At 39.1% G+C, this 12,449-nt stretch overlaps 1 protein-coding gene across 2 annotated transcripts; it reads left to right on the top strand.

Moving 5' to 3' along the window:
- Positions 1 to 589: 589 nt before the first annotated feature.
- LOC104115417 (ubiquitin-conjugating enzyme E2 variant 1C) lies at positions 590 to 5,905 on the top strand. Of its 2 annotated transcripts, none has more exons than XM_009626044.4 (4): positions 590 to 817; positions 4,205 to 4,344; positions 4,908 to 5,033; positions 5,514 to 5,905. In XM_009626044.4, exons 1-4 carry the CDS (start codon positions 784 to 786, stop codon positions 5,652 to 5,654), a joined length of 441 nt encoding a protein of 146 aa, XP_009624339.1. In that variant the 5' UTR covers positions 590 to 783; the 3' UTR covers positions 5,655 to 5,905. The 2 variants fall into 2 exon arrangements, with proteins under 2 accessions (XP_009624339.1, XP_018632918.1); XM_018777402.3 differs by lacking the exon at positions 590 to 817 and adding an exon at positions 3,885 to 3,904.
- The last annotated feature ends 6,544 nt before the right edge of the window (positions 5,906 to 12,449 follow it).

A 12,449-nucleotide genomic window follows, 5' to 3' on the forward strand; every position in this document is an offset into this window, starting at 1 on the left:
GTGAGAAAGGGAATGAACAAGAATATGGGGTGGGGTTGGGGTTGGGGAGATGGGGTAGAAGGAAGAAGATGAATGGGAGGGGGCGGTGGTCTCACGTTTGGTTCATAGTTTTTTTTTTTTTTTTTGCTTTAAATATTTTTTTTGTTAATTACATTTGTCAAATTTTTATTACAATTTATAACTGTCATTTTCTAATTGGTTAATCTGACAAATGAGTGTAACTCAATAATATGATTTGTTGGACTTGGGTGTACATGAGTTTATTTTTTAGGGATTATAAGTGTCAAAATGATAAAAGAGTCAGTTTAGGGGCTTGTGTGATCGTCGAGTCGAGGATAACTTAAAAAGGCCGTGTATATTTTCGCCTTTTATATTCTTTTATCTTTTTGGAAATCTTGATTCCTCCTTAACTAGTTATCTTTTCATAATTACGTATATTGACGGTATAAGATAATGGTAAAGTGTTATTTACTTAATTTTACAATTATTATATTATATTTATTACGTACTACAACTTAACAATTAACATGATGATGTTAACTTTTTAAAAAAATAAAAAAATATTGGGAGATCTTTTGGGTTTCATTTTCCTACCCACTACCAGTCATATATCACCTATTTATCCCCCTTTCCTTTTCTTTTAACCCCCTGTACCCTTCTCTTCCTTTTGGCCTTTCCTGCGCCTCTCCATTAGATTCTCCCTCAGATTCTATCAGTCTATAAAGTTCTCTTGTCGATCAAATCGATATTTGTACAAACTCAAAATAATCATTAATCACTGCCATGGCGCTTGGCTCAGCAGGATCCAGTGTTGTGGGTGAGCCGCCGATTTTGTGAAACCCCCATCCTTCCCTTTCTTTTTATATTTTCTTGTTTATGCCCTTCTTGATTTTCCCTTCAAATCTTTTTCTATGCGTGTGTTATATTTGATGTGTTCTTTGGCTTGTGGATATTTAATGTCTCAGTTTTTGTTTTATTAGGACTGTTCGTTCAGTTATTATCTGGGTTTTTTCTCATTTATATGTTGAAGAACTGCCTGATCAATTGATTTGGATTAGCTAGGGAGTAGACCTGATTGTTGGTCTTTTTGGGTTTTACTGTTATTTAAAATTTGCTGCAGTTTGTAAATTTTACATTAATTTTATATCATCATAAAAAACATTAATTTTATCATCAAGATGGTTTTTTTTTCTTCCTTTTGGAGCTTCATATATATATATATATATATATATATATATATATATATTGTGTGTGTGTGTGTGTGTATAATTCACGGTAGAGCCAAAAAATGTGAACTATACAAGTTCCCAATAACATGAATTAGTTGATTAAATATTAACATGAATAATGAAGTAAAGGCTATGGTGTATAGAGAAGACGTGTACGTATGTATGTATCTGATATGGGTGCGGTCGTGCGGATCTAGAGGTTCAGATCCTTCATGATCTAAACTTTAAGATTCGGGGGTACGAATCCAGGTACGGGTGCGATGATTCAGCTAAAAATAATCCAAATATCTAAAAATAGAGTTATATAAATATGCCTAAGTTATGAAACTTCTCAATACTATGAGAAATAACTTTGTACATTTATCTTTTATTTACAAATAAATATTGATTGTTGTAACTTTTGATTGGAACTCTTATTCTTACAGAAATAAAACTCTTGAAGAATTAGCAAATGTGTCAAGCTTTCACTACATTGATTTGCTTATAGTGGAGAATAAAGGGTACAATATTTTTTTAACATATCAACTCCAATTTAAAATCTCATTTAAGAACTCTATTACTCCTGTACTTCCCCGATTTCCCTCGCCGAATGCTCGTCTTCCCATGTCCCTCTCTGAAGCTCTCTGCTTCTCTCAAAAACTACATGATCCATTCAAGGCCTTCCCCAACGGCAGCATACACATGCAAATATACCCTAGCTTTTGTTTTGATCACGGAAATCAAATTGTATCTTGTGTCGAATTTCTCGGTGGCTTTTGGTCAAAGTACCCAAAATCGATTAACTAGATCCGATACTGATCCCACACCCACACTAGCGTCGGTGTCGTGCCGACACGGGTGAAGAACCGAAAGTGAAGAGTTCGAGCAACTTAATTTGGCGTGCATGATGGGATTGATTACTTTGTATCATTACCAGGGTTTGTGTTCAGCAATTGTTCTTGGTTTGCATTTCTTGCTGCCTTGTATCCTAATCTCCTATTTGTTGACATATCTTGGTTGTAGTTGTTGGAATTTCTGGTCAACATGCTGCAACTTTCCAAAGTGCTGATTGATTGCTCTTTGGGAGATATGGCACAATCAGTTCCTTTCTGCCTTTTTCTTTTTATCATGGAACTGTGTGTTAGACCTATGCACAATATAACCTGATTGTGATTTGTGCTTCATATATGGACCTTCAATAATTGTCCTCATAAAAAAAATATGGACCCTCAATAATTGCACAAAACACTTTGAAATTTTGCTGCTTCTTGATGGGGGCTCACTGTATGTTATGAAAACAACTACTAGGCATCAATCCCAAGCTAGTTGCAATCTCGTGGAATTAGTTGACGCGCGCATAAGCTGGCCCATACACCACGGTTATTAAAAAAATGAATCCTCACTATCCGTGTCGCTCCATTTAGATCCATCCCAAAGAAATATTCAATAACTTAGATTCTAAAAAGCTAGAAGTTTGCCACACTTTACTGGCAAATAAATCTATATTAAGATCAATATATTCCTAGCAAATGGGAGCTAAAAAAAGCCACTGACTGTTTGATGTGCTAGCAAATTTTTTTTAGATATCATTTCATATGGGAATGGGTTCTTACCTTATTTTTATTATCTGAAGTGTTTGACTGGACCCTTTTAAGCGTAGCAGTAAAATGCCTAACAATTAATTTGCAGATTCATTTGGACAACTTGAGCAAGTTTAAGTTGATGTTAGAGAATAAGTTGAGACTAGATTAGGCTACTAACCACTCCGAATAGAACATGGCCATAGGGGTGCATTATTTCAAACCCCCCCCCCCCCCCCCCCCCCAAAAAAAAAAAAATTCAGATTCGACTTTTGAGCCTTTCAACAAATTTATTGGTAATCTATGATCAACTTTCTTCGGTGGTACCCTTCCCTTTCCACTCGGTCTTTCTTCGTTGTGTGAATAAGATCTTAGTCTGAATGGGCATTCTGGGCAGATTGCAATAAGTCGCTAGTCGAAGGTTTAGATGGTGATACCATCACCTTAGACATGATCTTTTCTTATTCACTTGTGTTGGTGGCAGAGAGGTCAGCCCTGTGTTCTGGCTCTAGTATTTATGAATTATGGGCAAACGACGGGAACTGAACCCGCGCATGGTTGCCCGATCCTTATGTACTAACGGGAAAAGTACAACCTGTAAATCCTTTGGATAAAATATCATGATTTTCATAGATGAGAGGAGAATGTTGATGAGAGCCTATCAATAAAGTTTCAGTGCATTTTACTTCCCATACCGAATAGCATATTCATGTTGGAGTTAATTGTGAGCAGCATATGTACTCCCCCCCCTCCCTTGGCTTTACCTCTAGTTAGTGCCTCAACAAAGAGACATAATACATTAACTTCATTTTTGGCTTCCAGCACAAGCTTTGTGCGGAAGATTTATTAATATACCGATACATGTTACCCCCTCCAAAAAAAGGAAAAAAGAAAAAGAAAGAGACATAATGCATTTTGGAGTTCTTTTTGGGGGTAAATGTAATGCCTTTTGGATCTCTCTGTCCTTTGACTATTTTCTGTCTTTTCGCGGGTAAGTAAAGATACTGTTAACCTATCAAATGAAGAACCTTTATCCTGCCATTTTACCAGAGCTCTACTATATTCAAAATGATTTTCTTTTGCAGAAATTGTAAGATTGTGGTGGAGAAGTAATGGGTATGTCGAATTAGAATGCACTATACTTGCATGTGAACCTCTTTAAGTCATTGGAACTGATAACATGAGTTGACGAGCTATGTCCCTTCTTACAGATCTCGAAGTTTACTGGAATTTAGATTCATTATTTGGCATCATATGATAGGAACCGGAGGAAACTCTAAACCACAAACACTGTCTTTGTTATTGTTCTGCCATTTAGACTGTGTACATCTAGTTTGAAGTGTGAAGCGTTTTCGCAATTCTGAACTGTTTTTCTTTGTGAAGATTTCACCAACCAAAATTTCAATTTCCTTGCAGTGCCTCGCAATTTTAGATTATTGGAGGAACTTGAACGCGGGGAAAAAGGTATTGGAGATGGGACAGTGAGCTATGGGATGGATGATGGAGATGACATTTATATGCGTTCTTGGACTGGCACCATCATTGGTCCTCACAATGTAAGCTTTCTTTTCTCCTTTTCACTTCCTACCATCTCTTCCTTTGGATATAAAAGACATGAAATGCTAATCCTATAACTTGTTTCTACTTATTGGGTTGCTCTAGTGGTGAGCACCCTCCACTTCCAACCAAGAGGTTGTGAGTTCGAGTCACCTCAAGAGCAAGGTGGGGAGTTCTTGGAGGGAGGGAGCCAAAGGTCTATCAGAAACAGCCTCTCTACCCCAGGGTAGGGGTAAGGTTTGCGTACACACTACCCTCCCCAGATCCCACTAGTGGGATTATACTGGGTTGTTGTTGTTGTTGTTATTGGATCATTGGTTAATCTGTCCCTAGATCAAGAATGCCACTTAGTTATGTTTCAAGGAGAATGTATGAGACATGAACTGCAACTTTTTTATTTAAAATTTTATATATTCCCCTTAGTTTCTATTCAAGGAGAATGTAAAAAAGACATTTATGATGAACTTTTTTGGGTCTATAATTTTGTTTGTTCACTGGTCCCTCTATATGCATTTCCGTAGCTCCTATGTCTTTCACAGTTTAAAACTAACTTCTTTTCCAGTCTGTACACGAAGGTCGCATTTATCAGTTGAAGCTATTCTGCGACAAGGATTATCCAGAGAAGCCGCCAAGTGTCCGATTCCACTCCCGAATTAACATGACATGTGTCAACCATGAAACAGGAGTGGTAAGCAACCCATTATTATGCTGGAATCTTAGCTTGCGTTGTCAAGCAAAATATTATGTGACAATTTGCATCGTCAGAATTGTTGCTCCTATGCTAGAAAGATGATTAAAGTATTTCGAACTTTTGTTCACCGTGGTTGAATTCAACACTTGCAAAATATATTTTTAATGGCATTGCAATGTAGAATGGTACTTGTAAATCAAAAGTGGAGCACCGCCCTAAAAGGATTTGTATCCTACAGGAGGTACTAATCAAATGCTTTATTCTCTGGAGTAAAAAAATTGTTTCTTTTAATGCAGACAAAATGTGACATGTCTAGAGGTGCGCTTGCAAATTCTGCGATAATATTTGTTACTTGATGCTTTGTATACTGACCTAATATATTATGCTCTGTTCATGTTTATAGTGGCATACCTGTCTTTTTAAATTAGTAAATTGATAAACTAGTTGATGATCTGCTACATTGTATAATTTATACAGGTGGAACCAAAAAAGTTTGCTTTACTAGCAAATTGGCAGAGAGAATACACTATGGAAGATATACTAACTCAACTGAAAAAGGAGATGGCCTCTCCCCACAATCGTAAACTAGTTCAGCCACCCGAAGGCACCTATTTCTAGCATTAAGGACAATAACATAAGGTCTGTCAACTATGTGTGAAATTGTACTGCTGCGTTGTCACTTCGGGAATTAAAATGTAAAGGGGAATGCCTGAAGAGGCGTCTCCTCTCGATCCCCTCTGCTTTTGTTTATTAAACTTGGTCTATGCTTGCCGTTTGATTAATGGATTTGGTTCTTGTGCTATCTTAAGCAACTCTTACCTCCAATGTCATCTTCTGCTTTCCTGTTTATAAACTTTGATCATTGGTAATCATTTTTATCTTTATTGTTCTCTTCCTTGTATCTTTTTGCTATGACATGTTTTCACAAGAAAGAAACGTACCGTTGAGGTTTTACGTTCTTTTCCTATGTCAATGTTGCCTTTTGGCATATGTTGTTTATGCGTTGTTACAATGGACACTCAATTCAGCCTTGATGCTTGTGACTTCAATTCGGGAATTGAGATCTAATTGATACTTAAATGCATATCCAATTTCAGAAGATGGGTGCCTGATAATTTGTTTGAGGGAAAAGATCGCTGTTCTGGATCACTGGACATGTATAAGGATCATTTGGTTTAAAATAAGTTATGCAAGGAATAGTTATTAATTCAAGAAATTCCAAGTGTCTTATAGCCTGTTTGGCCAAGCTTTTTTTTTGGGCTAAAAGTGTTTTTTTTTTTTGGTCGAAAGTGCTTTTGGCCAAAAATTGAGGTGTTTGGCCAAACTTTTAGATGAAAAAAGTGCTTTTGAGGAGAACCAGAAGTAGTTTTAGAGAAGCAGAAAAAAATAGCTTTCTCTCAAAAACACTTTTCTGAGAAGCACTTTTGAGAAAAATATACTTAAAAGCAGTTTTCAAAAGTTTGGCCAAACACTAATTACTGCTTAAAAGTATTTTTCAAATTAATTAGCTAAACACAAACTGATTTTTCTCACCAAAAATACTTTTTTGAAATGTATTTTTGAGAAAAACACTTCTCAAAATAGCTGATTTTAGAAGCTGGCCAGGCTGCTATTATATGGTTGGAACAGAGAATTTCCTGCATTTTTTCATTCTTGTTCAAGGAGAATAGAAAATCAGCATTTAGTATCTTAAAAAGGTGAGAAAATTCTTCTTAAAAAATGGAACCAAATGAATGGATAGCCCTTCAACTAGTTCGTACAGTAGCCGTTCAACTTGGAAAATGGAGCCAATTAGAAAAAAGTTTTTTTACAAAATCAGAAAATGGGATTACTTGAGTTGAAAAGTAGGTGGAAGTTTTTTGATGGGAGAGCTTCCAATTATAAGTCTAGTTATATATTGGTATGGGACCCCAAGGGATATGAATTTTGAAGAAGGCTTTTATATCAAGCTAAGTTGGAAAAAGCGTTTAGGAAAACTTCTGTTCTTTTTATAATTTGTGATCATTGATACTGTTTTTGTTTATAGGTTAAAGTTAGACAATAAATGTACAGTGAATGCATCGAAATAGTCCTGAGTATTTAGAAACCATCCTTGTCAACCATTAGTGCACCAATTATGTGAAGCAAAAAGAGTATTTGTCTGATTCTTCATTTTTTCATTGCGAGTTGAGTTAGCGACATTTTTTATATATCCATCTACTTTCCTTTATTGTTTAATCCTATCCTCCATTATAGTTTTTGGCTATTTATTATACCCTTACCATTGGGCAAAGTTTAAAATTTATCCCTTATTTAACAAAATTGACACGTGGTACACTTTGAATAAAAGACCCAACCTACCACTCAAAAAAACCATACCCGACCCAAATGAGATATATATATATATATATATGACCCTTTTCCATTTTTTATTCAATTTTCTAGTCCTCCTCCTTCCACCATTGCAGATTTTTGCAGTGGAGAAAAGAGGGGGGTTGTCAAGGAGGGTGGTCGGGTATGGTTTTTATTTTTATTTTTATAAGTGATGGTTGGGTCTTTCATTCAAAGTGTGCCACATATAAGTTCCGTCAAATGCGGGGCAATTTTAGAACTTTGACCAACGGCAAGGGTATAATTACCCAAAAATTATAACGGAGGATAAAATTAAACAATAAATAAAAGTAAAAGATATATCAGACCCTTTTCTGTTTTTAAAATTAACTGGACTGTAGCATGGGTCATGGCCCCAGATTCACGACCAAGTCTAGTTTTGTACCCAAAAATAAGAAAAATGACGAGTAGTTGATAATCAAGTAAAAGAGGTTTACCAGGCAATTGACTAGTAAGTGAACGGGTTTCTACTGATACATGCCTCTGTTTTTCGTATGTTTTATCTGAGCAAACTGGACAACTGTGTAGCTGCATCAAAATTCATTCTGCTTGAACTAATGCAGCGTCATAAGGTGACAAAGTATTTGACAATATCATTGTTTACCCGAAAAATTTGATAGAGTTAAATTTGTGTATGGTTCTAAGGATATGTGATATAATTTGATACAAATCGTATAGAGAAATAAAAATACGTGTATTCTTGACTATGAGAATGAGAATAGTGAGAAGAAGAACGAATAAGATAAAGTAAAATAAACACAAGGGGATATCTTTCAATATGAGAAAAAATCTTTTGTTCCAATGTCCCTCTGCTTACAATCCATTCCCCCCTTTATAGTAGAGTGATCCTACTTTATATACAACAATAAAAAATACGTAATGGAGAGCCCATGATGTATTGTCTTTTCCCTACTTCCCGCCAGGACTCTCTCCCTTAGTGCGGTTGTAACGGCCTTGTCTGTGAGCTTCGATGCTGACTCGAACTCGATATCGGGTCAAGCCATTGGCATTGACTCGAGCTCGATCCTGACTCGGAGTCTTGATATTCGGGGTAGGTGTTGGTCGGTCTGTGCATCTCCAACAACCTTTTGCCTCGTGGTTTGATTTGGTCATGGACCCGATAATGATACCGAACTGATCCTTGATCGGACTTGGAGCTCGAATCCTGAAGTCCCTTTCTTCGGACCTCGACTTGACCTTACGTAGATACCTTTCGATCAAAGTATTGTCGTCTCGATCAGTCCGTACGACTGACTCAATCGGTTCTAACCGTACACAGATAGTCCCCTTGTTTCTCGGAAAAGGATGTGGCGAGAAACGATATAATTTCTCAACAGCTCGATCAGATATATACTGACGTTTACATCGATCTCGACCATGACGTATGTGATAGCTATCCCATCGGTTCGGTTTTACCAAGGCATTTAATGTGTCAGATGGTGGTCGACCACCTCTGATATTGAACCGTCATTACTTCAATCTATAAATAGCCTTTCCTTCCATCATTCATACTTTACGTCTTCAATCTTTCAATTTTTCTAAGTTCCTTTTCGTCTCTTCTGAGTTTTCTGCCTGTAAATTTGTGAGTTTTAGTGCAAACTCTTTCTTAAAACACCAAATACCTTCGTTCTTTGTTCACGAAATTTTAAATGGCAAAAATGTCTAAAACTGTTCCGCAAAAAGAGATCGCTTCTTCATCTCGACCTACTGGTGGCGAGGATGTGGAAGAGCCCCGCCCTGAGGAATTCATTCCGATAGGGTGTTCGACTGTAGGCGATTTTAAAATTGAAAATCCTTCTCCGATACTGGGTCGGTGTGAGCCGATGTCGAGGTATCAATGTTCAATTACCGAAAAAGTTCTCGATAAAGTCATACAAGAATGCAACTGGGATAATAAACTCGTAGTAATCCCATCGCCTGATGAATCAATTACTACCCACGTCGAAGGATTCTTAAGTGTTTACACTTATCCTTTCATATTGGGACCTTTAGACCCTGTCATCGTTGCCTTTTGTAAGAGGTACGATATGACCCTCGACCAAATTCACCCTTCCTTTTGGAGGATAGTGATTATTCTTCGATTTTTATCGAGCAAGGTCGAGGGGCGTATCTTCACCCTCGATCATCTTATGCGCCTTTACAGTCCCCGACTTTATCGAGGAGGGTTGATCAAGCTTGCTCACCGAACAACCAAAGCGCCATTCTCGAGCATAGACGAGACCCGGGATCGGGGTTGGATGGGACGTTTTGTTCAAATCAAAACCTCAGACCTGATCCCTGCCGATGACTTGCCATTTCCCGAGAAATGGAATATGAGCCGTGAATGAACGTTTCTCTTTGCCCGTTTTGATTTTGTGATTGCCTTTTATTTTGTTGATCCATTTTTCTTTCCTTATCACAACCGTAGCTTGAATGCCGGAACCGATCCCAGATCTTAGACAATGGGCCGAAAGTCTGGTGTTGCATAGACCGTACTCCGAGCGTGCTTGGGTCGAATTATCAAAGAATCGATGGGAGGCCCGCAGTCATGGTAAATCTTTTTATCGATTTGTCTCTTCATCAGTTTGTATGGTAAATCTCCCTCTTCCCTTTTGTAGGACTTGGGAAAGATGTAGTCATGAGGCCCCCATCTGGTGGCGAAGAAGTTCCTGTCCTGAAGCAGGTAAAAGAAAGGAAGAGAAAAGACGTATCGGGCTCCCCGAGCTCGGAGAAGAAGAAACCGGCTAAGAGATCACGAAAGTCGAAGGGGGGCTCTGGTGTTATGACTTCGGAAGTGGCCCGCCATTTAAGGGACGAGCCCGAAGAAGGAGAGGAGAATTTAGCTTGCGTACGGGCTAATATTGTGATTCAACAATCTTCCAATTTGGTGGAAGCAAATCAGGGAACCTTGGCCATAATCCCAGAACAAGAAGAAGCCGAGATTATCCCTTCTCGAACTAAGATGATTGAAAGGGACACCGAGGGTGGATCTTCTCGGGTAGTAGAAGATATTTCAAGGGATGAGTTTGGGATAGTAGACATTGGCGGATCCCCTCAGATTTCGAATGCCATGATTCGAGAGGCCGTCATGTTGGAGGATCTGTCCTATGAGGGTATTCAGGAGTCGGTCGATATCCATGGTTTTCTGGAGGGGCTCGAGTCAGGTGCCTCAGAGGAGGTTACCGGTTTTGGTGGAATGCCAGTACCCAAAAAAACGTCGTGGTCGGGTTCTGCCTTCATCGATTCATAAACTGGTGGACCTATTTCCGGCACCGAGCATCGATCCCGACCGAAGGCGGAAGATAGTGCTCTCCGTACCTGTGGATACCCGAATTTTTTCTTCCCCTATGGGATTGCCAGCTACCTACGGTCCTTGGTGACCGAAGAAGATCAATCAGTGATGAATGCGGTGGGCCCCGCCTGTCTCTTCAACGAGGCCCAACATGCTTTGAATCGGGTAACTCTGATGGCGTTTTCGTTGCTTCTTTTACACATAGAGTTGTAGGTAATTCTAATGTTTATTTTTTTGTTTGCAGGCTTCGGTGTTGCATCACGAGGCCTTTCTTCGAATCCGGGAGGAGCATGATGCCGAGGTTCAGAGCCTCACTGAGAAGAGTGACTCGTACAAGCTCTTTAGTGAAAAACTTTGAGCAAATTTGACAGCGGCTCGGGAAGAGCATGAGGAGATGGCGGAGCAGGTATTTCGAATGTTCCGTGATAGTGAAGATGAAAAAGAGATAACCACTAATCATCCGATTCTGCAGGTTCGGCAGAGGATCGAGCGGATTAGACGGTTTAACTCACAGGTCGATGCGCTACTTGCCGAGGCAGGAGAATTTAAAAAGTATATGGATATCCTTGCCTCGAAAAAGGAAGCCGTCGAAGTTCAGTTGGAGCTGTCTGATGCCCAACTTCGATCTGCGAAAAAAAAAATGATTTGGGGCTGATCGAAAAGATGAAAGAGCTTCAGCATCGGTTGGATTTGGCCACTTCAGATAAAGCAGATTTGGCCAAAGAACTTGAAGTGGCCAGATCTGAGGTGATCGAGGCCAATAAAAGAGCCGATGTCAAAGTGGCTCAGTTCAGGATCGATGTCGAGGTTAACCAAGCCAAAGTTAAAAGCATGGTCGAACATGCAAAATGGCAAGCTCGGAGAGAGTCTCTCGAGGAGGTCAGAGCTCAGGCTTCGATATTGGGGCCGAGGTTGAAGTTGCCAGGGCGGAGGAGAACAAAGCTCAGAGGTTGGCCTTTCCTGAGGAGGACTCCGATGACTCGGGGGAGTCTGAAGATGAGGACGATGCCGAGAATACGGCCTCCGATGAAGATTGAGTCATTTAGGGCCTTATGTCGTTTGTTGCGTTCTTTTGATACCGCTTTTGATTTTTTTATAAAGAACTTCCTTTTGGCAGAGTAGTCGCCTCTGTACAAAAAATTTGTAAATATAAATCTTTCTTCCTTTTGAAGTAAAATAGCCTTTCAAACTAAATAGATAGTTTGAATTTTAATCTCTGTTGCCTTCGGGCCTTGTGGGTAGTCCCCTTTGCTTTATCGGGCTCGAACATCCTTCAGCTTAAATAGTCAAGTGTTCGTTTGAATTCGAAGAAATGAGTAGTTTTGCTCGAAATTATGTAGCCCGTAGGCGTAATGGTCGAGTGAGTGCTTGCTCGAACTGGAAATAAAAGTAGCTCGTAGGCTTAGTAGTCGAGTGAATAATTTGAACTCGATGTAATATAGCCCGTAGGCATAATAGTCGAGTGAGTGCTTGCTCGAACTCGAAATAAAAGTAGCCAGTAGGCTTAGTAGTCGAGTGGATGATTCGAACTCGAAATAATGTAGCCCGTAGGCGTAATGGTCAAAGTAGCCCGTAGGCTTAATGGTCGAGTGAGTGCTTGCTCGAACTCGAAATAAAAGTAGCCTGTAGGCTTAGCAGTCGAGTGAATGATTCGAACTCGATGCAATGTAGCCTGTAGGCGTAATAGTCGAGTGAGTGCTTGCTCGAACTCGAAATAAAAGTAGCCCGTAGTCTTAGTAGTCAAGTGAATGATTCGAACTCGAAATAATGTA

Source organism: Nicotiana tomentosiformis, chromosome 7 (genome assembly GCF_000390325.3).
Source record: "Nicotiana tomentosiformis chromosome 7, ASM39032v3, whole genome shotgun sequence".
Lineage (NCBI taxonomy): Eukaryota > Viridiplantae > Streptophyta > Magnoliopsida > Solanales > Solanaceae > Nicotiana > Nicotiana tomentosiformis.

Excerpts from the sequence above, each read along its gene's own strand:
- LOC104115417 (XM_009626044.4), top strand. The coding sequence starts at position 784 with ATGGCGCTTGGCTCAGCAGGATCCAGTGTTGTGG. Across the intron at positions 818-4,204 it reads AGCAGGATCCAGTGTTGTGG|TGCCTCGCAATTTTAGATTA; the intron begins GTGAGCCGCCGA and ends ATTTCCTTGCAG. Across the intron at positions 5,034-5,513 it reads TCAACCATGAAACAGGAGTG|GTGGAACCAAAAAAGTTTGC; the intron begins GTAAGCAACCCA and ends TAATTTATACAG.